A 27,067-nucleotide genomic window follows, 5' to 3' on the forward strand; every position below is an offset into this window, starting at 1 on the left:
ATATGGAAGGATGTTTTTGTACTGAGGCCAATTTAGACATAACAGCGAGCGACATGGCGGCTTCCCATCCTGCAGTAGAGAGGTCTTATGTATACACACACACACACACACACAGAACACCAGGAATGGCAACAGAGACAGACCAATTAGTGCTGCTGATTTGCCAACTGAATTATGCTTTTAGGAATCTTCTGATTTTGCTCTGGAAAAAATGTTGTTCAAACCAGCAGTAGGACGAGAGTTTTTGTAAGTATTGTAATCAAGATATTTAACAGGAAGTCAGACGTAAAAGAAATGTCAATTGTTTTTTTTTTTTTTTTTTGTAATTCTGGTTGAAAAATGTAAACTTCATATTTAGCTTGAGGTGGCTTTCAATAAAAGTATGCCAGGGTTATTTAAAAAAACAAAAAAACATTTCAATAGCTCTGAGACGGCAGGCGGAGGGAGTGTAGCCGATGTTATCATACTAACAGATCTGATAAAAGGGATTAAGAGTTTAGTAAGCAACTCCTCTGCATAGTCAGCTGCTCCATGCCGTCATTGGGTGCTAGATTAGATTCTGCTCTCTGAAATTTTTTAAATATGTTGTTCTTCAACTATTTTTAAAAGTCTCTGGCCACACAGTGTTTGTGAGGTGTGTTTATGTGTGTTGTAGGAGGGCTGAACCTGGAGGGCTTGTTTCTTGTGAACGGTAACGCAGAACGCGTGGAATGGCTCAGGCAGCGCTATGACAACGGTGTGGAAGTGGATCTGGAGAAGGAGGCCGACCTTGCATCTGCCATCAGCCTGCTACGCCTCTTCCTGCAGGAGCTCCCAGAGCCCATCATCCCTGCAGGCTTACAGGCACAAATACTGCAGCTTTATCAGGGTCGGTGAACCTTTTGCACCGCTTTCATCTGGCAGTCTATTATTCTACCAGTTCTCCTTATATTAGGTGGTTTTTATACCGGGCACGTTTACTGCTGTTCGAATCCGATTGTTCCCGGTGCACCAAGAACACAACGTGGGTCGCTATATTTTTGTGTTTTTTATTAATTTGTTGGCATTATGCGCACCACAGTGAACTACACTTGCGCCTCTGTGCTTCGCATGCCATAATTCAGCAGATATGCATGTCCAGGAGAAGGTGACTATATCTGATGCTTTTTTTGAGGAGACAGCTGGTTGCAAGCAATGTATTTGCAGCGCTGCTCATGTTCCTCTGCCACTCATGGTGCACATGTGTATGTATTTTTGTGCAACTGATTATGTCGTCATACTTAAATCGGTAAAAACGCACAAGTTATTTTACTTCCTGAACAACTGCGGACCTGAGTACAGGTTACTCTCTCACTCATGCAAACCGTGCCACAATTCCATTGCGACCAAGTTTAGACTAACTTCTACAGGTGTTCTCGGATTCGGTACCACAGTCTGCTCCCCGGTCTGCAAAACAGTCCACTTTGCACTAAACTGCCAGTGTGAAAGCCCACTTAAATAACCTAATGTGCAGTGTCCAAAATGAACATTTGACCACACCTGCCAATGGCGGATAAATTGAGAAAATTTACCGACCATTAATTTTCTTGCCAGCCATGTAACAGAATTTCTTGAATATGACAAACAAATATTGCAAAAGAATCATTTTGCTGTTTTATTTTATTTTTTCTCACATATTTGCATCAAACATCAGACTGACAGACAGGTCATAATTATTTTGCAATTCCTAAAAAGGTTAACAGCCACCTGGCTAGAAACTAGGTTTTATTTACTCATCAAAGCCCCTTTTTACTTGCGCTTAGCGATTGTAATTTTTAGACTGTGACTGTAGAGTTCATAAACTGCATAAACATTCTCACAACTTTTTCTTGAACTTTTGCACGCAGTAATGTAATTACATCATCTTCAGGCATGCCTATTCTTTCACGCCTTTGCATCAGCCAGTTCACCTCCCCCCTCCCACCTCTGCATAACAGTGATAATTATGAGTGGCTCTGAACTTTCTCCTCATTCTGACCGCTGAAATGTTTGCTCTCCTGTAGACTACAGCAGTGAGGAGGAGTTGGGAAGAAACATGAAATACTTCCTTCAGCAGCTGCCGCAGGTCAACTACAGCTTGCTCCGCTTCCTGTGCCGATTTCTGTCTGGTGTGGCATCTCTTCAGGAGGAGAGCTGGAGCATAGGAGCTCTCGCTGCCGTCTTTGGGCCAGACATTTTCCAGTAAGACACTTATCCAGTTCTACCAAATAACATTTTTGATATCTTGCTTGCAGTTTGCATATAATTAGTATACAAATAATCACCTTGTAATTTTTTCCCAGTAAAATACTTTTTTTGCCACGCCTAGGCCCAACAATCTACACTTTTTTTTTTTTGTTTGTTTTTTGGAGCAGAATCTCCAGAAGGTTTTCAAGTGATGGCAATTGCTTTTTGCTCAAAATATTCAATTGTTCAAAATATCGAATAAACAAACACACAAGGGTCTGCGAATATGTTTAACTTTTTGAATGGCAGGAGTTCCAATACTGTGGGAATCTGCAGATCTTTCTACGGAATTCCTTGGGCGCATATTCCATGCAGGTTTAGTCGTGACATAGTACTTGGTAAGGTTTATTAAATCCATTTCCCTTCTCTGCTTACTGCAGTTTAGACACTGATGTAGAAGATCTAAAAGAGCAGGAGTTTGTCAGCCGTATCCTCGCAGAACTGCTGGAGAACCAGGAGGAGTTTTTTGACTCGGAGGAGGAGGAGGACATCTCCAACACCAATGACTATAGCTCCATTAATGACCAGGTGACCAGTTCACTCTTTCTTTCCTCTGATTTGATGATGCTGTCATCAGAATTAGTGCTGCTTTTCTATATTCTCACAGGATTTTGAGAGAATCTTATTCATTCAAAATCCTCAAAAGTTTTTGATTGTTAGTACGCCTTAAACCTGCAATCATAGACAGGCATTATGCTTCAATTCAGGGCAGATATTTTAAATAGCTGCTTGTAAGAATTTACACATGTGGAGCACTTGTAATGAACACCACCATCAGTGACAAGAGAACTGTTCATATTAATATTAACATAAATATTGACATTCCACAAAATGTGAATGGTTGTCTGTAATTTTAACATAAACAGTGTAGTGAATTTTCACTTGTAAAAGGGTGATAAAATGGTCTCTTTGAAAACACTGGTTACTAGTATTGTCCAAAGATTTCCTTATTGTGTGCCCTTATTGTTGTGGCTACGGTTACAGATGGGGGCATTTGTATGTTTGTGTAAGAGATTCATTTGATTAGTGTTAGATGGTATTAGCTTTGTGTGCCTCGTGCAACATTCGCCCAAATCAAAGTAATATTGCGATTGAGTTTTGTAAGGCGATTATATGCTTTTGTTTGGTGTTTGTTTAAAGCTTTCAAAATGTGAACCGCCCATCCCAGTTCTAGTCAGAGGCAGAGCTTTACATAAGCAGATGTTAAACACAGAGAAAAGAGAAGCAGTGCTAGAAGGTTATTATGTCTGCAGTGTTATGTAATGCACTGAAATCCATCCAAAGGCGTGTCTACTCATTTCAGTGTGTCTTTGAGAGATTTACTCACACCAAAGAAATGACAGTGATTTATTTTTTTCACTGAAAGTGCAGGTTGTCTACATGTATGACGCTCTGCATCCTTTTAAGGACCTCACAGTTTTTGCTTCTTCACAATTCCAGCACATAAATAACCCATTGTGAAAAAAGTTGGTCCACAATCCCGGTTTCAGACTTGAAATATCTGCTTCTCTCACATACACTGGAAATAGCCAATAATAAGGCATAAATTCTTTCCATGTGCCTTCTCTTGCAGTCCCTTGTGTCACAATGGCCAAAAAAGGAAACAGATCTTTTGTAATGACAAAATACTAACCACTAACCACAGTTACATAACTGACTGATGTAAGTTATGTACTAGCACCTGCCCTTCTCTCCAGGGTTGTCTCGTTTTCATAATGGACAACAAGCAGAATTATACAGACATCCCAAGTTAACTGAAAGCTCTGTTCCATAGCTAATTCAGCTACCTTGCTGTGAGCTGCCTTATAAACATAATTGAACGTCATAAGTGACTGATTTGGAATGCTCTGCAATAGCAACTCTACTTGCATGAAGTTCACGAGATGTGACTCACAGTGGATTCTAATAGAGTTTGATGCTAGCATGTTACCAAGCTACTGACTTGATACTCTGATGTGGATAAAAAAAAAAAAAATACCAAGCACACACAAATGTTGGGTAGAAAAGTGCATTTTTTGAATTGACAGTTTTCAATATTGAATTAAATATGCATATATTTATTTCTCTCAGCTTTATCCACCGTAATGCATTGGAATGTGCTGCAAAGGCATGCAATGTTGCCTTTGAATTTGGCCAAAATAAGATGTCTTACCTTTTTGAAACAGCCTTCATGTCAGGCAGCTCACTAGGTTTTGGAACACACTAAACTTGGAGATACTGGAAGTTTTGGAGCTCCCACTGCTGAGAAGGTCTTGCATCATACTTGAAAGAGACCGCTTGCGTAGTGCACAATGACAGAGTGGGACGATACAAATTTAAGCAGTGGGCGGAAGGGTCTAGGGTGACCTATCTGGATGTTGGCCAGTGCATAAGGAGCTTGCAAATGCTGAAATGAATATGGGCATAAATCACAGATTCCTTTCTCAGCAGCTCCTGCTTATGGAGACTTTCCCACGTTATGGTTCTATGTCTTACTCAAGGCTCATTTGAAATGAAGAGATAGAGTTGATGGGTTGACATGTGACAAATGGCCCGCTTTTTGGCCTGAATTAAGTGTTTGGTCTTGGTAGGTTTTGTTGCATAAATAAGGGTGATATTATGATGTGTTTTAAAGTCCTTTGTTCCATCCCAAAGATAAACAAATTTGATAATCGCTTTTCTATGTGATCAGACTTTTGATTTTTGCCAAGCGGACAATAACATGATTAAGAATGTATCGTAGAATTGCACTGAATAAGGATACGATTATATCGTCAACCCCGCTGCCGAGGGTCGTGAATATTTTTGCTTTATTGATTTTGCTTTAAAAATGTAATTCATTTATTGAAACATGAAAAACATAAGACATTTCTAAATTCAAATTGCACTTTAAACTAAACAAAAAAGCAATTAAAACAACGAAGTGATCAAAAAATCGTATTTAACCACCTCCCCAAATCCAAACATTTACTGTCTCCAACGGCTCCATTTGCCATCACGCAAGCATCCATCAATGACAACAGGTGGAAAATGACTAATAGCCTACAGATTAAGAACTAAAACAATTATAAACGTAAAGATAATAATAAAGTCTAATAAATTCCCTTGTGTTTTGGTAATACAGTTGATGCTGTCTAAAGAAAAGAAAATAGAACTCAATTTTAGGTTCAAGGTGAACGTGTCTTGTATTATTTTATGATTTAATCACTTTTGTCTTTGTTTCTTAAATACAAAGATATATATTACTGAACCTGCAGAGTTGCGTTCACAATGCATGTTAACTGCGAACTGGTCCGTGGAACTAAAGCAAACTAAACTCACACTAAGCACCTCGATCGGAGATTATTTGCAGCTTTCTTATAGACAACATTATTCTTGCAAACAGTTTTCAGACGAATGAAACAGAGAAAAAAGAGTGAAAACTCTTTACATGCACATGTTCCACAGGAGAGGCTTGCGCTGCATGCCTCTGAACAAACAGCGACTCAGACACGAGCATTGACGGCTTTTCCTTTGTCTGTTTTTAAAAATATAATAAAGTGTGTTTCTTCAAGCGCATGTCTTTGTGACTAACAGCATTTCTTGTCATGTGTCACTCCAAGACGTCCTACAGGTCGCCCGCCTGTTGCGGGTTGATGATCAAAATTACTCGCACATGATGTAGATTTGGACGAGGAGCTCGTCCATATCTAAATAACAAATTGCCCATCCAGTTGCAATGCTTTTTATATAAATATTTTAGTTTCTTCCTAGAAAGGAATGGTCACAGTTATGTAGGTGTAACACCTGTCTGGCATACCTGCCCTCTCTCTAAGGCACTGATTTGTTAACAGTGACATAATCTTCTGTTCAGAAACCTGAAGGCTGTGTCCTGCCCATCTAAGGAAAGCAACTCATTATGACAAACTATGACTGGCAGCTGCCCAGGCCCTTATTTCCTTAGCAACACTAGGTTGTTATGTGTTCTCATTCAAACTCAAGCAAATGTAATAAGGTTGTGCCCTTTTGTTCAAATCCCTGTTTCTGCCCAAAAAACAAAAATGGTCATCCTGCAAAGGCTGCAGATTTTTCAGCACACGCTCTGGTGCTTGGAGGGTGTGAGATGTTTTCTGCAGTCGTATGGGTTGTTTTTGCCTATTTGGTTTGTGTGCACATGCTTGATAATTATTTTTTTTTAACTAATTAATGAAGTGCGCTTTTAATTAGAGTCTCGGTCAGTTCTCTGCAGTTGGTTTTTGTATGCAGATGTTGTTGTATAATCAGGAGACCACACATTAACAAAACCTCTGAGGCTGTGTGTTCTTTAGCCTCTTGGAGGAATTAAAACATCACAGATGAACCCTTGAAGATGTTTTCACCACCCTGGCTGCAGTGTCTGTACTGTACTGATGTTTTGAAAGCAAGTCCCATGAAGAGGCAAGGACTGTTTGAGTCAGACAGTGACTTTGGAATCATCTCCATCTTTCATCCGCTGGACTGATAGAAACCACAGCTGTTAGATTTTGTTGTGCTGATCATATTATGATGCTTTCAAGTCCTGCTGGGAAGTTACTATTTAAGAGTTCGGAAATCATTATTATTAGGGCTGGGAATTGCCACAGACCTCCCGATTCGATATTACAATGATATTTCCTAGCCGATTCGATATGTATTGTGATTCTGCAAGTATTATGATTTGATGTTTTGATGTAAAACTTCTTAAAAAGATTTTTTTTAAAAACTTGTCCTACAAAAGGGAAACTTTGTTAACTCCTCTTTCTAAGAAATAAATGACTATTGAAGAACAGTTGTGTCTGAAATGACAATTGTTTACACTCTGTAATATATAATTTGCAGGTAAAAGGTAGGGATGTGCAAAACTACCAATTTAAAACTACCAATCGACCAGTCAAGTAATTTTAATCTTTTCAAAGCAGCTTTACAGGAAATCATGCATTAACAAAAATATGAAACTGTAATATCTATAAAGTCTTAGAGTGATCATTGTGTAGTTTTATTAAATATGATTGTAAATTGTGTATAAAAATTAAATAATTAATAATTGTATTTAGAACCCCTGTGAGCAAGCTGAAGATGACTGTGGCAAAGAACACAAAACTCCATATGATGTTGGTTAATGGAGAAAAATAACCTTGGGAGAAACCAGGCTCACTGAGGGGGCCAGTTCCCCTCTGGCTAACCAGCATGAATATAATGCCAATATGAGTTATTTATGTGCAGTGCAGGTCATAGTTTTAAAATTTGTATATTAAGTAAGCATTAAGGTTCAGTGTTAAAAAAATAAAAATAAAAAATGTTTATGAACTTTAAGATTAATGACTAATGGGGGCCTGGGTAGCTCAACAAGTAAAGACACTGACTAGCATCCCTGGAGTTCGAATACCAGTGCATGCTGAGTGACTCCAGCCAGGTCTCCTAAGCAACCAAATTGGCCTGGTTGCTAGGGAGGGTAGAGTCACATGGGGTAACCTCCTCATGGTCGCTATAATGTGGTTCGCTCTCGGTGGGGCGCGTGGTGAGTTGTGCGTGGATGCCGCGGTGGATGGCGTGAAGCCTCCACACGCGCTATGTCTCCACGGTAATGCGCTCAACAAGCCACGTGATAAGATGCGTGGGGGACGGTTTCCTGTTTGTCATCAGGAAGATGATTTTAAAATCGTTTGGCTCAAGAATCGCGATTTGTAACAGAATTAAATTTTTTCCGCAGTCCTAGTTATTATGGCATGATTTGCATTCAAGTCATTTTGGTCAGAACAAAAAAAAAACACTTCCCGACAAAGACAGGGAGCTTTTTTAGTGCTGGTGCAACATAATGAAGAGCAAGTGATACACATTAAGAATGTAATTGATGCCTTATCTATAGCCCCTTTCACAAATACAGCCTTTTCCAGGAAATTTACTGCATGTTTCAGCTTGGATCTCATGTATGAACACAACCTTTTTTGAAAACACTGGTAAATTTTGCTCTGGCAATTTACTTTAATGAGAAGTTGTATCATTACCCATAAATTTCCATATTGACAGTATGTGTGATACCCAGTACCCAGCGATTTTCTTGTAATTTACCTGGATGCATGTGTGAACGGGGCTTAAGTATTTTATCGTTCTTGTGCTGCCTCAAAGAGTTATGGGAAATGGTGTTGTGGTGGAACCCTGTCGCCCCATAAACCCGCTAAATGAGTGTTAGCCTATTTTATGAAATGCTCGATAGCAGGTCTTCATCAACAGCTCACAAATTGCATACAAACTGAACTGTACATTCACAATATTATATGACCAATACCGATTTGCTTCTGGCATGATTCTTTAATTGACATGTCCCCTATTCTGAAGCAATATAGTATGAAAGGTGACTTATTTTTATATTTTTGCATGCCTTCCTGTGTAAAAATGATCCAGAAATAAGATGTTATTAAACTGAAGAGTCTGGGGCTCCTGTGTCTACAAGATAAATGATTGTAAGCTCATTGAGATGTGTGAAAATACAGTCATCCTCCGAGTCCTCAGCAGCCATTTTGCCCACTGTGTATGACTCATATCTGCATTCACAAGGAACAGCAACCACACTTGGCCAATCAGACACTGAGAGAAGTGGTTGCCATAGCAACATGGCACCAATACTGCAGCAGATGCAGAGTGCATTTAGACTTGTGTTGGTGCCAAAGTTTGTCTGAAATAAAATACTGTAAGATAGATTTACACATTGATTTGTAGCCCAAAGCAGCATGTTCCATAGTTTGAATTCCACTGGCTGGCTGACTGTTTGCAAAATTTTAGACAAAACGGGCTTAATTTTCATATGTGCTGTAGATGCTTGTGTTATGTAACCCAGTCTCTCTTAACAGTGTCTTCAGGAAAACCACAGTTAGTAATACAAACAAGCACTCGATGATACATAAAAGAAGATATGAATCAGAGTGATATGATTTAAATAGACGTTATGTCAGATGCAGCAATTATATTACCTCATGTTATGAAATATATGTGTAGTCCTAATGTAGATTGTTTCTTATATTACATTGTTTTGCCAAGTAATAATTATAGTAAAAATATGGTACAAAAAGTAGTCCAAAGAAAAGGTTTTATCCACTTCATATGTTACATCAAGATAGCAGCATTATATAACATCCCAAAGTCATCACCAATGTACCTGTGATGTCATGAGTCACTAATTGCACCCACAATGTGTGTGTGTGATCTCATATGCAAGCGTGTAAATTAGGCAAAATTCTGGCTCCCTGTGGATAAACTGCATAGGTGCAGAGCATTGCATAGTTTGTGCCTCTCACTAGGGGGCGAATGATGTTGACGTGTAGTGCAATACTGATGATAAATAATACTGATGAGTGGAATTAAATGTTGGTAAAGTGATGGCAACTGCCCTGTAATATTAAAGTCTCTCCCCATCTCCCCTTCAGATCACTGAGCTTCTGGAGGAAGAAAAGTTGGAGGCTTGCGAGGAGCTCCCACGAGACTGCGAGGACGGTCCTTCCTCACTGTCACCCAAACATGCCGACGTCACCCCCTCCTCCAGGTAAAAGCAGCCCCAGTTTTAGAACTTCTCTATAATCTGCTCTTGCCCAGTTTGGGGCCGTCTCAGGCATCTCCTTGTACATTCCAATATGAGCATGTACAGTTGAAGTCAGAAGTTTACATACTCTTAGGTTGAAGTCATTAAAACTAATTTTTTAACCACTCCACAGATTTAATATTAGCAAACTATAGTTTTGGCAAGTCGTTTAGGACATCTACTTTGTGCATGACACGAGTAATTTTTTCCAACAATTGTTTACAGACAGATTGTTTCACTTTTAATTGACTATATCACAATTCCAATGGGTCACACTTAGTTAAATGTGCCTTTAAGCAGCTTGAAAAATTCCAGAAAATTATGTCAAGCCTTTAGACAATTAGACAATTAGCTTCTGATAGGAGGTGTACTGAATTGGAGGTGTACCTGTGGATGTATTTTAAGGCCTACCTTCAAACTCAGTGCCTCTTTGCTTGACATCATGGGAAAATGAAAAGAAATCAGCCAAGACCTCAGGTTTTATGTGGATAAATTGAAGCAACATCTCAAGACATCAGCCAGGAAGTTAAAGCTTGGTCGCAAATGGGTCTTCCAAATGGACAGTGACCCCAAGCATACCTTCAAAGTTGTGGCAAAATGGCTTAAGGACAACAAAGTCAAGGTATTGGAGTGGCCATTACAAAGCACTGACCTCAGTCTGATCGAACATTTGTGGGCAGAATTGAAAAAGTGTGTGCGAGCAAGGAGGCCTTCAGACCTGACTCAGTTACACCAGTTCTGTCTGGAGGAATGGGCCAAAATTCCAGCAACTTATTGTGAGAAGCTTGTGGAAGGCTACCCAAATTGTTTGACCCAAGTTAAACAATTTAAAGGCAATGCTACTAAATACTGACAAAGTGTATGTAAACTTCTGACCCACTGGGAATGTGATGAAAGAAATAAAAGCTGAAATAAATCATTCTCTCTACTATTATTCTGACTTTTCACATTCTTAAAATAAAGTAGAGATCCTAACTGACCTAAGACAGGGAATGTTTTCTATGATTAAATGTCAGGAATTGTGAAAAACTGAGTTTAAATGTATTTGGCTAAGGTGTATGTAAACTTCTGACTTCAACTGTAAATATACAGTGCCCCCAAAAAGTATTTGGACACTGAAGCCACACTTAAAAATGTATGAATGTTTTTGCATTAGATGACAAATATATAAAATCAAACAGCATTTATTTAAAGTTAGAACAGGCATACATTTCAAGCAAAACATTTAACAAGAAGAAAGTTGTAAGGCTTTGAATTATAAAGCAATAGAAATGCCTTTCAAAATTATGATGAAAAGTATTTGGACACTTTCTGGAAGTCAGACTTGGTTGAATATGTCCATAGTTGATATAATGAATTACTACTGCGGTTACTCTACTAAGACTGTGAACTTGAAAGAAATGTACTTCATTGATCCACTAAAATGACATTGCAAATTTCAAAGAAAAGTGAAGTTAGTTCTTCACCCAAGTTTTTTTCCATTACCTGTGCAACCTGTGCAATGACGTTCATTCATTTTAAAGTTTCCAAATATGTATTGTGTGTGATTTTGTGTGTGTGTGTGTGTGTGTGTGTATTTCTCCATTTATTTGATTCTGTTAATATGCAGTCAGCAAGTCAGAAAATGTAGAGCCTAACACATTAAAAGTGAATTCCTATGTGAGGAGTTTATGGCATGGCTGGACTGGTGTCCCCTCTCTTTCCAAGCCTCTCTGATTCCATGGTTTCCCGCTGAGCTTAAAGGACAATATCCTGTTTGAAGAGGAATTGGGTTGCGCTTTCGAGGTCTAGACCATAACCGATCTGTTAGCCTTCTGAGCCATGATTTCACTTGGCTTTTGTTCCTCTGCACCTGCCTTCAAGTTAATAGGTACACACTTTCAGAGGGCAGCTTCAAACTTCGGTGTCCTAAATGTCATGCCTCTTTGCCTTGATGCCACATTAAAGCTGGTACTTTAGAGCCATATCAAGTCAATGCCTGTAACATGATTTTTTTTTTATGTGGGGCTGTTTTTTTTTTTTTAGATGTGCTCCACATTTTAAACATGGTAAGTTAGGGTGTGGACAGTATGATTAATGGCTGTCATTAGCATGTAACTCTTCCCATTAGACATAGGGCAGTCTTCTTAGAGGTGTCTACCCTGTTTCTGTCAGACACAAGCTAAATTGAAAATGTTTTAACTGAGTTTTGGATCGAGACTAAATGGAGAGAATGTGAAACATTTGTGACTCAAATTAGTGATGTTAAGGTACCAATGTTTGGCCTGTGTTTTAGTTAATTAAATGGTTTGACCTCTAATCCTAATAAACAGACAGCCATGAGAGTTGGCACATGTCAAAGCAACATCCATGGTTAAAATCTTTGACGTTACTGAAGCGAGTAATAACTCTATTTAATTATTTTCTTGCATTCTTTCTAAAAGAATGCTATAGCTGCTGTCACTAGCTCTGTCTACCGAAGTGGAAACTCGTAAATGAATTATTTGAAACGCACATCCTTTGCACACTACAAAAAAAGCGCTCCTTACATGACGCGCACAAGACTCGATTCCAGTAGATTAAGACATTAGCATGCCATTAAGCTAACAGTGCATTACTCTGAGCATATGTATAGCACACAAAAACAATGGTTGAAGTAGTAACTTTTAAATTAGAAAATAAAATGCATATCTTTAGTCAACTTTTGTGTCAACTGAGTCTGCCATCATGGTTGTTTTTTTTCCACTGTGCTTGTCGCAATGCATTTTGAAATGGCCCTTTCTGTGAAGGATGCTTGGAATGCTGTCTTAGAAATTTTCATTTCAAAACTGTTTTCAGTTTGCTAACGTCATAGATTTCCAAAGTATTCGGTAATGGAGAGCATTTTCAAAACGCTTAATTTTTGGTGGAGGAAAACGGCGTTCCATTATGGATGAGAGACATAAACGTAGCGAAATAATGCGTTTTCAAACGAAAACGTCTAAGTGTGATTTTGGCCTTAAGGCCCGGGTATTCTTAATTTTTACATGTTCCGGATCGGATCGCGCCCGGTCAGCCACGGTGCCTTTTTAAAGTAAACTAATGACCGCAAGCTAATACGAATGCGTTTGATGCATGTGCACTTTTACTGCTTTGTGATACTCTTTTAGTACAGTCAATGACAGGCACATGCGCCGAAAATGTGCACAGAAGAGAACTGTCCATATGTCGAGAAATCTGGGCCACACCCGGACAGTCCACGTAGACTTTGCTGATGACGAAATTTGCGTCACGCATACTGTGCACGTTGCAGTCGGCAACACCGAAGACTAAAGAATATTTTGGCCTTTAGAAGGCAGCATAAATTTTGCTGCCTACTGTTTGTATCAGCTTTTCCTTCAGGAATGCACCTATGATGCTGTCTAGGTAGGCAGCATACTAGGTTTTGAAACGGAGCTATTGTATCCTCACTAAAACATACAAACCATCTCTCTTTAGTGTGAGACAAAGCCCCAGACTCCCTGTCTGTCTAGCAGTGTAATTATCTTAGTTAAACTTTGCTAATCCTACCCACTTTGAAGTGTTTAGTCTCTGCATGAACAGCTTTGGATGACAGCTGCTACATTAAGGCAAAGACCAGCTCAAGCACTCAGTATTAAATACCATGATCTGCAGGGAAATGGGAGGAGTAAACCTGCAAATTAATAAAAGCGCATTGAATGCCTGCTCTGGATCTAATATGCTCTTCACCAGTGCCAGGCAGTTACTAGATTTGTCCACAGTTCTAATTAGTATGAAGCCTTTTATTTCCTCTAGCTTCAGCAAATATTTGAAACCATTAGGAAATGAATTTGCTTTCCTAATCACCATGCAAAACAGGCACAATTTTGAAAAGGGTTGTTATCTGTGTTACTGGGACAGCCCTATTTAGAGTTGATTGTGCCCCTATTTTGTTAACAGTCTTAAGGCCAAAATGACTTTTAAATCATAAATCAATCTCAAAGACATGGGCAGTGTCACGACAAAGGAATGTCGTTTTTTTTATTTATTTTTTTTTATGCTGTTATACAATCTCTAATGGCCATTCACAGCAGATACAGATTTCATTTTATGGCTTTTATATGTTATAAGGAAATCAAGTTGCATTCTTGCCCTGTCAGGATAGAAAGTGGTCAATTATTAACTTTAAAAGAATGCAATTTACCCAGAACAATGTGCTATAAATACCTTCTGATAGTTGAGGCTGTTTTAAGTTTCTAATTATATAAAATTTTCATGTTTTGTAAAATTGCTTTATTGCCATGTAATTTCAGCATGTTTATCAAATCCTCAGTGGATTTATGGCCCCATACACTTAGAATCATAACAGGTTAACATGAAAGCGTGGATGATTTAGATGTGAGAATGGGGAAAAAAGGTCACATCTGCAGTATTGAGTGGTGTTTTAAGAGCAGCAGGACTTGTTTACGTCGGATTCTTGAAGCAGTTATTTTACTTGCCCTCTTTGTGGAATCTGAAAGGTTGTCGAACATAAAGCTAAATATAAGCCCTGAAATATATCCTTCTCCAGCTATGGAAAATACTTTTCATGCAGCCCTAAAATAAGCAGCAGTTCTTGAGACATGTTGTGCCGGTGTTGGAATGTGTGAACAGATTTTGACGCTGTGTCAGTCTGCTGTAGGTGGAAGGGTCAGCTTTTGAATCACTATTATAGCTCTTAATGAGCACACTGCCTGATCAGTGCAGTGCACTTTCATATTATAGTTGGAGTGGATCTCCCATCACACTTTCATCACCACTTAAAGTTCCTCACAGATAGCCATATTTAAGACTTTAGTTTGAGTTAAGGGCGTTCACACTGACAACGACGTGCAATGACAAAATGGCTGCAAGTTATTTATTTTCATTGAGAATTGACCGTTTTAGGTTACATGAGCGACAAATAAAGTTGCCAGTTCAAGTTGGGTTTAAAGTTGGCAATACAACTAAGCTGAACCGAGTTCAAATTAATTTACAGTAAATGTGTTGCAACAAGATGCAACAACGACCAATGAGAGTGTAGAGAGTGATCCGCCACCTTGCAAAAAGCGACAACATTTCCTGATCTGATTCCGCCATCTTCTCCCCATTATTGCTAGTCTTGTCTCCTCTGTCCCTATAAATAAAAGACTGCATCTGAATATGCATCCTTCCCTACTATATAGTATGCCAAAAGCAGTATGTCAATGGAGTAGGGTCTCAGAATCCTCCGTATTCATGAAACAGCAGACAAGAAATACCCGGATGGCCTACTACATCTGGCGAGATTCTGAAGTACACATCCACTGGGCACTTTACCATCACATAATGCCATAGGAGCTGCGGAGATGTCACATTTAAAATGCTGGATAAAAAAATAAACCGCTGAGAACTGCGTGTCAGGAGTCATTTCAACTGCAAGTGCTATATATACAGTACAAAGAAACTTTGGTACAAAAATTTAACCACTTGTTGACAGGAGTGGTGGTGGCGTAGTGGACTAAAGCACATAACTGGTAATCAGAAGGCTGCCGGTTCAATCCCCACAGCCACCACCATTGTGTCCTTGAGCAAGGCACTTAACTCCAGGTTGCTCCAGGGGGATTGTCCCTGTAATAAGTACACTGTAAGTCGCTTTGGATAAAAGCGTCTGCCAAATGCATAAATGTAAAATGTAAATGTGATTATTTTCACAGTTATTGTTAGTACATCATACTGTATACTCTGGTAATGAGACAGAGCTCACTTTCCTGGATGAAGTTTGTCTAGGAATGGATTAATACTACTCACCTGTGTTCTGAGAAGAACACAACCAAAGTGCCCAAATGAAAAGAAATGTTAAAGAGCACCTATTATGGTTTTTCAAATATTACCTTTCATGTAATGTGTTATATAGCTGTTTGTGAATGCAAAAAATTCTGCAAAGTTTCAAAAATCAAAGTGCGATTAGATCCGAAATATGGAGTTATTGATACCCAAAAGAAAGAACCGATTCTGAACACCTGAAACGAGTCGTTAGTAATTCCAGACTTCCTGTACTAACATGTAATTTGGTAACAAAAAACCCGCCTCTGGTCTGTTTACATGTACAGCCAGTGCACGCTGTTAGCTGTTAACCTCTGTTAACAGGCTAACTCACGTTATTGTCAAACTACATATAAACTTACCACTGAGAAAAATCCTGTTCTCGTCGCAATGGTGGTTCGGGTTTATCTTCCGATGCATCGTTGTCGGACTCATGCTCAAATTGGTAAGGTAAAACAGACATTTTTTCAGACGGAGCTGAAACTTGGATATGGTAGTGGGGGCGTTTCCTTTCCGACATGCGCTGTAAGCAGTAGACCAGTCACAACAGACTGGGGATCTGACCAATCAGAGCAGAGTAGGCTCTCTGAAAGGAGGAGTTTAGAATTAATCCTTTAGAACGGATCATTGTAGGAGTCGTTTTTGACACTGGGGAAAAAAAGGTAATGCTGCAATTTAAATTATGAGCAAATTAAAGTGTTTTTAACCTTGGATGCAGGTAAATCTATTGTATGAGACCCTTAAAACAAAATTAGGCACATTTAAAAACCATAATAGGTGCACTTTAAAGTAGATAGTCATTTAGCAGATAGCAGTCATTTTATCCATAGTGACTTACAGTACATGTACATTTACGCATTTGGCAATTGATTTTATCTAAAGCGATTTACAGTTCATTCAAACTATACAGTTTTTTCATCAGTACATACAATACTGTGCAAAAGTTTTAGGCACTTGTGAAAAATGTTGCTGTGAGGATGTCTTCAAAAATAATGCCATAAATAGTTTTCATTTATCACTTAATGTCATACAAAGTCCAGTAAACTTAAAAAAGCTAAATCAATATTTGGTGTGGCCACCTTTGACTTTAAAACAGCCCCAATTCTCCTAGGTACACCTGGACTCAGTTTTTCTGGGTTGTTGGCAGATAGGATGTACCAAGCTTCTTGGAGAATTCGCCACGTTTCTTCTATCTATTTAGGCTGTTTTAATTGCTTCTGTCTCTTCATGTAATCCCAGACTGACTTGATGTTCATTGGGGGGCTTTGTGGGGGCAATGCCATCTCTTGCAGAGTGCCCTGTTCTTCTATTCTAATCTTTTCTATTTGCAAAAGTAATGTTTGGGAGTCTAAAATGTATTTTTCCTATTGACACACTAAAGCTGAACCTTGTTTTTATGATTGCTTTTAAACACTATTTATTTGCACCTCTGATGGAATAAACATCTTCAAAAATAAACATTTTTGGAACACCATTCCTTCTCTCTGGTTTGATTCTCCTTGTGACTGCTTGGTCCCTATCACATCTTTAAACACTACAGCACAACTCAGTTTGAGGACTAGATAATTCAGGTGCTATGAGAAATGCTGGAACCAGTGCGAAGACACACAATCCCCCTCCACTGATCTGTGTCAACACATTTGTCATCACTGCAAACAGAAGCGCAGGATCAATTCCCCCCGTTTTCCCACGTGCTCTTCTACTGAGCCATCGAAACAAGTGCTCTGTTGACTCAACATGAACTCTTGGCCTGTTAGGTCAGCCACACATGGAAAGTGCCATAACTCATTTCCACTCCTCATTTTAAGCGTTAGTTCAGGCATCCATCTACTTTTCTTGGGTTTCATTTCCTCCCCCGTCCACCATTCTTTCATCATCCTACCACCTGATTATGTCAAATAGCATGCATAACATGCTGTGGAATTTGATATTGCTTGTGACTTTGCTATCAAGGCACCTTCCATGAGTACAATGTCTCATTCCACCACTCTCTGTATCTCCCATGCTCCGTCGGTTTCTTCATTCATCAGGATTCATTTTAGCTCACCAATGTTACATTAATGACAATTGGGTCATTGCACTAGTTCCTGCAGTGGTTTCTTATTTTGTTTCCTGATAATTGATACACTTGCACGTTCTTTAATTGCCAGGTAGTGTGAGATCTACCCCAGCCAGATTAAACCAGCCTGTGACCTGTCTGGGAGAGTTAGTTTACAGCATATTGCACTTAAAATGGTATTCAGTATTCATGTGATTATATATAATTTTGTGATGCTAGATAATGGACCAGCAGTGCAAGGTGCCCAACTGTAAATACAGAGTCCAGTAAGTGGTAAAATGTGACTGATGTGTGGATAGTGACTAGGTTATATAAAAGTCTAACAGGTGTTTGGCTGTGCAGGCTTGGCTTTGAGTTGAGGGAGGGAAGGGGTGCGCTGTGTATGTTTGGAGTGGCGATTGGCCCAGAGCACTAGCAACGAGGCTGCGTCATACAGCCGTGTATTTAAGCGCGGGTCCAGTACATCCACTGCAGCACTTTTTTAGCAGAGTGCCGAGTCCCACACGCAGGCAGACAGCACATACAGGACTCTGCAGAATGAGCACCGACAGCCTGTGTTTGCTCTTTGACCTGCTCATCCAGACTTTAGCACCACAAAGTGCCCAGTCAGGATAACCACACGCCCAACTACAGAAAGAACCAAAGCAGCTCACTGACGTAAAGAAAATGGCTTGTCAAGTCCTTCTCCACAGGTAATGTACCAGAGAAGAAAATTGCTAAAGATTGCGTTTCATGGATGTAAGATGATCAGAAGGGATGTTGATTTGTGGCTGTTTATATGTCTTGTTCATGGTCTCAAGGGTTTAATTTGTCTGGGCAAAGCTGCGTGTGGCATTTAAGTGAGGCTGTGGGCTGATTACTTGCCGCCTCTCAGATCTTTGTAAACACAGTATTTTGGAAAGCCTTAATAAATCGTGTAACACTGCTAAAGATCTGAAATATGATGCTTTTGCGAATTAGAGAGAAGTAGACTATAAATGGCTGAATCTCAGCATGATGCTGCATTTTATTTACACACTGTGTGCCATTTCTGTGTGGGGGGAGGGACAGAGTGCTTGCGTTTTGGCCACTCTTAAAAGTGCCAAGTCAGAGGAAGCTGCTTTTATTCCTCTTAAAGCCTTTGTTATCTCATAGTGAAACAGCGTATTAAACTATTACAAGGGAGACCTACAATAGTTACATACTCTTTATGCTTGGCTGCTTTATTATTCACAATTCAGTCCTGTATGAATTATTGTTCTTTAAAGACAACATGAAAGATGTTGGGCTATGATGTAATTGGTTAATATTATTTCAGGGACTGGGAAAGTTATTACATTTTGTTAAAAGTTTATGAAAGCAATTTTTTAGAACGATGTGCACTAATGAATTGTGCACAACAAGACCAGAAATGTTTATTTAGAAAATAAATAAGGTTGATTTGAACTTGTGTTGTCTTTAAAAAGAGCTGTCATCATATGACAAATTGGCATTTAATATTACTTGCCTAAATTAGTTCGTTTTGATTAAGAAAGCACCGATATATTAAAGCTACACTAAGTAACTTTTGGCCCTCTAGCGGTTAAATAAAACTGTATGTGTCTTGCGGAAGAACATTGTTCTCTACGCGGATGAATGTGGTTCGAGGCACCGGTGTACACAAGGATACAGGACGTCTTATCAGAGCGAATGGACAAATAAATAACAAAAGAAAGAAGACGGATATCCGAAAACATGTCATCTGAGCAGATAAGTGCCATAGCTTATGCTGTTGTTTTGACTTATTGGAAACATTGATGTTTTGAAATAAATGACGTTACAAAAGTTAGGCAACGTTTGTTAACATTAGACACAATGATCTGATAAGGTCAAACGTTGTAACGTTTTTATAACTGCAGGATATTCTGGCCAAATAGACCACGGTAGTAACTAATTTATAGATTGCCATTGTTACCAACCAGTGGTCAACATCATTTCAAGACTCACATGTCCTTGGCAAGCCTAGGACTAAAGGATTTATTTATATAAATTATTGCCATTTATAAAGAAAAATAAACGTGTGCTAGCAAGTGAAAAGTTCTGCACCGATAACAGTATAATTATTGTATTTCACTACACACACACAGATGTTTGCCGGAGGTTTGTGGTTTTGAATGATCCATGGTCAATTTTTCTCATTTGTTGTGACCGCAAACTTTCAGCTTCACGCTGCTCCCACACCATACATGAGCTACAGTAGCCGGAGCTTATTTTCTCTGTGTATGGATATGACATCAACACGCACGGGCGAATGACGTGTGTATGCAATTTCCCGCGAAATCCATACGACAGCTCTAAAATAGAAATCATTATTATAGGTTTATCAAAGTGTATTTGAGTAAAGACATGGTTTGGAAGATGGATTTTTGTTGCACTCTCTCATTAATAACATTTTGTTATTTTTTAACAAAAAAAAAGTTAGTGTAGCTTTAATAACTAGTGTGAGTTTTTTTTAAAGTATAGCATCATATGCCGATATTGGGAGTAGATAATATTGGAACAATTAACTAAACAATGTACTATTTATTCCACTGTAAATTATAATTTATGCCAAAATTTGATGCCAAATATTTTTTGAAGAATGTGGTTTCACTTAGTGTGTTTTATTTTTATATATTTATACAGTTATATTTTACATTATTAATGTAATTTGATTGTATAGATTTAAAATATCGGCCATAACATATAAGAATTATCTATTATTATCTACCAAAATGTTTATATAGTGCATCCCTAGGTTCAATTTCTTTCTCAGACTGTGTATGAAAATTCTGTAACTCTCCAGTGTTTCAGAATCAGTGACATAAGAGTTGGGTAAGATTGGTTTGGGGGGAAAATGGCTTGCAGAGGAAATTAGTGGAAACAAGTTGGTACAGTAGGTTCTTTATTAGAGTTGTTCTTGCTGAGTTATGCCTGGCCAATGTGGATGCATTACAGTAACTGATCTCTCCGTACTGCCTCAGTCCTTGTGTGTGTGGGAAGATACTGAATATGTCTTAAAACAGGGCTCATTTTGTTCTCGCTTGTAATATAGAATGATGCACCTTTCAGTGCTGACTAGAAGAGAAAAAAAAACAGCATAGGGACATTTTTCAAAAAAGTGCTTCTCTAGTCTGTTTTCCCCTGTAACAGTCCTCTTCCTCCATGACACTTCCTCTTTTAATGGCTTTACTATTTAAAAATAGGTAACATCATTTTCATGTGTGCTTGCTCTAAATGAATCTGAATTATTTTTGTTTCCATGTAACATAATTTTACCTTTTTAGCAAATTCTCGATGCATATATGGCTCATAACAGGTTAAAATAATTAACCAAGTAATTTTTTGTTGTTTCACTGGCTGATACAAAAAACATTTTTTTTATTATTATTATTATTTTTTTTACTTATGCAAACAGCTATCGGCGTGGATGCAACATCATGCAAAAGCAACAGTTTTTGTTACTGATGCCATGGTAGAATGACCCCTATTCAGAGGTGTCACCCGTGATAACTTTGTTCCGCAGCCCAATAATAGAGAAATTACGGAGATAACGTTATTAGTATTGGGCTTGTCATGTGATCTCAACATGGCTAAATGCATTTTCTAGGCCACTGATATGGAATCTTAATCCATGTGCGTCATTTTAGGGCCAATGGCGTTATGCTCTTATTCAATTTTATGATGCCTAAATTATTCAGATTTAATAAACATTACAAATGCAATTTACACAAAACAATTTCTTGAATACACTGAGTTGAGAGTTTAATACACTATTACTGAGTTCAAAGTCATATTGATATTCTTCTGGGACTTAAAGTTTAAAATGTCATATGGTGTAACTGAGACAGTTAAAAAAGATTGTCTCATGAAATGGTGAAATTCTTGAAAAAAGAAATGTTGGCATGAGTAGTCCAGAACAATCTTTTTTTATTATTATTATTTCTTGCAAAAATAAGCAGTGAATCTTATCAATATTCTACATATATATATATATAAAACAGAGAGGTCCCCTTTAAACCCTCAAGACTGTGTGAAGTTAAAAAAAAATAAAAAAAAAATTTTTTTTTTTAAAAAGTATATTTTCATATCATTAAATATCAATATTTTGAGATCTTCATGAAAAGGCACATTTTGTTTAGGTAATTTGGTGTAACCCTGAGAAAAATTCTTGATATTCATGACTCAAAAACTCAAACTTGTATAGTGTGTAATTGTTTTTAAATTAATGATTAAGTTGCGTAGACACTCGTGTATTCGAGGTGCAAAAAACGTATTTTAATACCTTTTTATACCACATGACATTTTTAAAGTCTTTAAATATTTTCTTTTTGTAGAAAATGCTATGAATGTTTTTTCAAAAGTTTAATTGTCAATGACTCTTTTACCAGATTTGTCAAAAGTGAAATTCAGATATTTAGGGGTGGTTTATAAATCATATAATGTGAAAAGAGGCCAACTGTGAAATCTTAGTCTGTTACATAGCACAATTCAGACTGATGTAGTTAAGCTACAGAATTCTAAAGGCCTTTTCACACCAAACATGAACCTTCACCACGATTTCTTGCCACGATTAACATTGTTTATGGAAATAATTAATTCCTAACGAGCTCTTCACACCTGGAACGAACGTTCGCACCGAATCGCGCACCAACAAAGCGAAGCTTTTTACGGTGTGTCGATTGACCCGACCAATAGAATTTGAACTGTGAATCACGTTTCTGGACCTGCTGCAGTTCCCAAAACCAGCAAAACAGGTGGCGCTAAAGCATAGAAAGCTGTTTGCACAGAAAGACCAACGATATTAAACACTAAAGTAGTGAGGATGTGTGTTTCATTTGCATCAAATGCCTTAAAAATGGAAACAGTTTTTTCTCCTATGGGTTCTCCTAACATGTAAATGATATTTCCACATCGTTGCCTTGCAACCCCTTTAAAAAGCTCTCTGATCTTACATGGATTGTCTTCATATATTGCTGCATTTGTTTCTTTGCATTTAATCTTGCGTGAGTTCTCTTATATCTCTAATATAAAACATATCACGGCATATTTGTCTTTGTATCACCTTTTTAAAGAAACAACTGTACGAATCTTAAGTGTTTTTATTCGCCAAATATTAATAAAATTAATGCTGTGACTTGCAGTGCACTGTATGTCTTTGTATCAAAATGCCTATGTATACCAAAAACGTGGTATTGTCTCCTCAAAATCGTTATTTCTGTGCAATTGTTAATAGTCATTAACAGCTGTCATTGACAAGTATTAGTATCTAATAATGGGTCAGACTGAAGATGGTTTTGTTGGGTGAGGTGTTGTATTTCTTGCATTGTTTAGACACTTTGGCCATTTTAATGCAGTCACGTTTAATTAGTAACATGTTTTGAGCAAATGTGTTTCGATACACATGCAATAAGATACAATCTGTATAGTTCAAATTGACAACAGCTGTTACAACAGTCATTATATGTGTGCATTACGCAGTGAATAATGTTTTTACTTAACATACATGCGTGGCAGTGGCATATAATCACTCTTATTTCAAATGATGACATCTTTTAACCATTACTATAATTTTTTACACTCAAAGTTTTTGTAATCACCCCTTAGACTGTGTACACATGATAATACTGCCAGTCAACTCATCCAGCAGGTGAAGTGCCTCGAATGTTTTCTCTCTCATTGAGCAACTCAACAAACTCTTCATGACTTCTGCAGCTTGTAGAGAAATCAGTTTTCTTATTTCGATCTGCTTGTGAAGTACCTCTTCTTCTCTTGGACCATCATGGGCAGAGGGCAGACCAGCTCAAAGGTGCACTGAGCCACCTACCATACCGGGGTAAAATTGGTTGTCGATTAGCGCCACCTATCCACGATTTTCACGGGTGGCGAAATTACCCATTATGGTAATCGCCCAATATGGGCGTGTTCTCCCAACGCGGATGCTACAGACTTCCGGTTCGCAACTTACTCACATTACCAAGCATTGAAATAATCACTAACAACAATCAAAAATGATGGAACACTCTCAGTTTACTTAACGTAAATCCTTTTCTCATTAAAATCTGCGTATGGACGCTTTCGACGGCAATCGCTGAATAAATAAGTACACAATCACACACATTTACATGGTAACATTACTACACTGGGCTCTCACGCTTTCTGCACACGCCCTGTGTGTGTGTGTGTGTGTGTGTGTGTGTGTGTGTGTAAAAGAGAGAGAGAGACACAGACATTCAGCGCGCAGAGAGAGAATTCACATTTATGGTGCGCTATATTTCACTGGGTTTCTTATTGCACACACAATGTATGTTGATGATGATAGAAAGCACTTCAATTTGAAAACAGACAAATCTGGGAATCTGAATCCGACCGGACACTTTTTAAGGTCCAGAAAAGAGGACGTGTACATGAAAAGAGGACGTTTGGTCTCCCTAGGTTTCATTTAAAAATCAGCAGATTGGAGGATTGGAATTATCCGTCAGTGTTTTAAAAAATAGGCAAATGATGGAGAATTATGTTAATGCAACCTCTGCTTATTGCATCTGGTGCGACTCAAAGTTTCAGGCATTAACAGCTTTTGGGTGGGTTTATTGTTGTAACATTCATTTTCCAGTAATTTTTTAAGCCACCTGTAGTTGCTATAACATCCTCTAACAGCACATATTCCTCAAGAGTCTACGATGATCAGCATCACCAATAACGTTTGTCTAGCTCTAGCATACAATAACAACAACTAAACGGAAGTGTGGAGCATCCGAGAGGATGTAGCTCACCTTAATGGCGCCACCCATGAAGAAGTCAGGAAAAAGGTGGATTGGAAAGGTGTGAATATGCTAGCGGCGGTAATTCGCTTCGCTTTCTATGGGAAAGTGCCATTCGCCTCTCATTATCACATCAGGTTTGGTGTGAAATAGCCTTAAAGTCTAAACTGAGGTCTGATTAAGAGGCCATCTCTGTTTGGAGATGCTCAAATTTTGGAAATCGCCTGCTGTTTTTACCTCTTACAGCTTTGAAGGACCACGTACCTCTTCTGCCCTCTTAGAGTTGCCTTTTAATACCCACTTAGGCTTTTGTGGGCGAAATAGTCTGAAGTTTCTAGACCGTGACATGTGTCGTGTCTTTCCTTTTTCAATGGATGACTGGTTGGACACAAGCTTTCTTATCAGCCCAGAGGTCAGAACATTGCACCATAGACCACACAGCTGCAGCCAAATGACACAGAGGACTTTCATAGTTGATATGAAACTCACGCCCGTCCTGTTTCTGTGTCCGTTTATTTGCATGGCTGTTTGCGTGCTGAGGTGTCCTGCCCTGTTAGAACATATAGCAGAGCACCTGTTGTGTCTATCAGGCCCTTATTTGTTCCTAACCCAGAATCTGACATGGGTGCTAACAACAGTGATAAGCAGCGGGCAGCAAGTGTTACGTAAGCAAGCGTTCCTAACATGCCTGAATTTGTTTATTGGACTGCCAAGTCACCCTGCCCCCAATTCCTCTAAGATCCCCACTTCCTGACCCTCCTCATGAAAAACCATGTTTTTGTACAGTGTACATGACTTAAAAATGTACACTAAATATTGTTTCTTTTCCCTAATGATTCATGTTGGGGTTATAGTGTAAGATCGCTGTTCAAAATCATTGCTAGATAAGTTCAAACATCTTGCACAGTGCTTGTCTGATTTGACATTGTCCTAATGTTGCCTTGCTTTTCCTCTCTTTCCTTTTTTAGTGCGCACATTTCTTCCATCAGTATTCTTCCAGGATCTGCAGAGTAAGTGTCTACTTATCATTTTTTTAACAGACACTATGGCAAATATCTTTTAAAATCATTGATGGTTTGCTCTTCTGAAACCTTTTGAGAGCAACAGCAAACAAGGCCTGTCTTTGACCAATAAGTCAAATCTCATTGAAAGTCCATTACTTTGGACTCTATGAAATTATCCTTTGGTCTGAATCAGATTTGTAGTCTCAAAGGGCGAACGAATGCAATAAACAGATCTTTTAGGTGGGCAGAAGGTAAAATTTGGCTGAACAAATGTGATTATGATCATAAAGTTAATAAAACTTGATGTTGTCTTCCTGACAGAGAGACAGTCTTGACTTTGAGACAGTGGCTTTCAAAATGAGAGAATTGAAAATGGAATGTCGCCAAACTGTTACCCATAGCTGAAATTTTTGTTATTTTGAATGGGGTGTGTCGCTGAAAGGGGATTTGTTCGTAATAAAAGCAAACAAAACCCACCATCTGTTGTGGTGATGAAAAGAACAGAATGTTCGGTTTTAAAAAATGACATCATTGTAACAAAAAAGTTGTGACTAATGCTTCAATTGAGGTTTTAGTGGACAGTTAGCCTCTTTTGGCATATGGCTTTCAGTTTCATACTGGGGAATGGCTTTTCAACTGAAATGTTCACCATTAACTGTTAATTATCCCAACAGGGAGAATATTATCCCATTTATAAATGGACTCAGAGCAGACAAATGCATTAATATATCTTCAGCTGAATAGCTTCATGCAAGGCTTGTTCATCTGGCCCTGAAACACTGCAATGCCGCATTAAGGTGCAGTCACATTTAACTTTGCAAAGCAGAATTCCGTGGGCAGAATACAGTCAGCTCAATGGGAATATGCACGATCATGAATTTCACGCGAACTTTGACAGGCGAATTCACCATGTTGACCAATAGGAAGTTGCTTGGTTTGGCAGTGACCTCTGTGTGGGCAGTACTTCGTACACTGCTACAATGGATAAGGATATCATTTTAGCGGTAAGTTTCTTTTTAACTTCACTCACACGGAGTATAAAGTGCAGCATTAAAAAGAGGCTACTTGGTAGTTCTTTTTTGCTGGTTTCACACACGCTCAACATCCACCCATGCCTCCTTCGCTTGCGGAATTTCGCCATTCAGAGGTAAATGTGACCGCAATTTACATGCAGATCTAAACATAGACGCTGCAGCAGTTCAGTGTAGAGCACAAAGCTGTACTCTAATGATTTGTTGTCGGAAATGTAGCGCACGCATTGGTGGCGTGACCCAACAAGCCTTTGGCCCAGATGGGCACATGGGGGTTAGTTAGGAAGGCATGCTGGGGTTCCATTGTTTCACATAAAAGTAAAGAAACCTATGACTGCCAAAGCCAGAGCCTCAGTTGTGCCAGACACTGCCGTGTCAACATCAGAGACTTGGCTATTTTCATAGTGAAGGTCTAGTAAGCTCAAAACACATCTATTTTCAAACATGAGAATCCGTGGTGCTCCGTATGGAGGGTTATTTGTTAGAACTTTGAGCTTGCGGTGAAAGCTCCTTGGCTGACCTTAAGTTGCGTTGCTGGGTTGCAAATAGATCAGACAGTGATAAACATGGGTACTGTTTGTTCCAGCCTCAATTGGAAGCAGTTTTGTTTTATACTTATGTCAACTGTCTTGAAATCTGGG

The 27,067-nt window shown here is 38.6% G+C and overlaps 1 protein-coding gene across 4 annotated transcripts in view; it reads left to right on the plus strand.

Annotated features, from left to right (window-relative positions):
• fam13b (family with sequence similarity 13 member B) overlaps nt 1-27,067 on the plus strand; it is a 54,914-nt gene that overhangs the window by 12,306 nt on the left and 15,541 nt on the right. For 3 of the 4 annotated variants that reach the window (XM_051657568.1, XM_051657570.1, XM_051657571.1), the window contains exons 4-8: nt 656-868; nt 2,022-2,199; nt 2,625-2,772; nt 9,642-9,757; nt 25,360-25,401. In XM_051657568.1, the coding sequence (XP_051513528.1) occupies nt 656-868; nt 2,022-2,199; nt 2,625-2,772; nt 9,642-9,757; nt 25,360-25,401 (697 nt within the window). The remainder of the gene's footprint in view (nt 1-655; nt 869-2,021; nt 2,200-2,624; nt 2,773-9,641; nt 9,758-25,359; nt 25,402-27,067) is intronic. The other variant, XM_051657569.1, reaches the window with a different exon arrangement.

This window comes from Myxocyprinus asiaticus, chromosome 27, assembly GCF_019703515.2.
Source record: "Myxocyprinus asiaticus isolate MX2 ecotype Aquarium Trade chromosome 27, UBuf_Myxa_2, whole genome shotgun sequence".
NCBI classification, from domain to species: Eukaryota; Metazoa; Chordata; class Actinopteri; order Cypriniformes; family Catostomidae; genus Myxocyprinus; species Myxocyprinus asiaticus.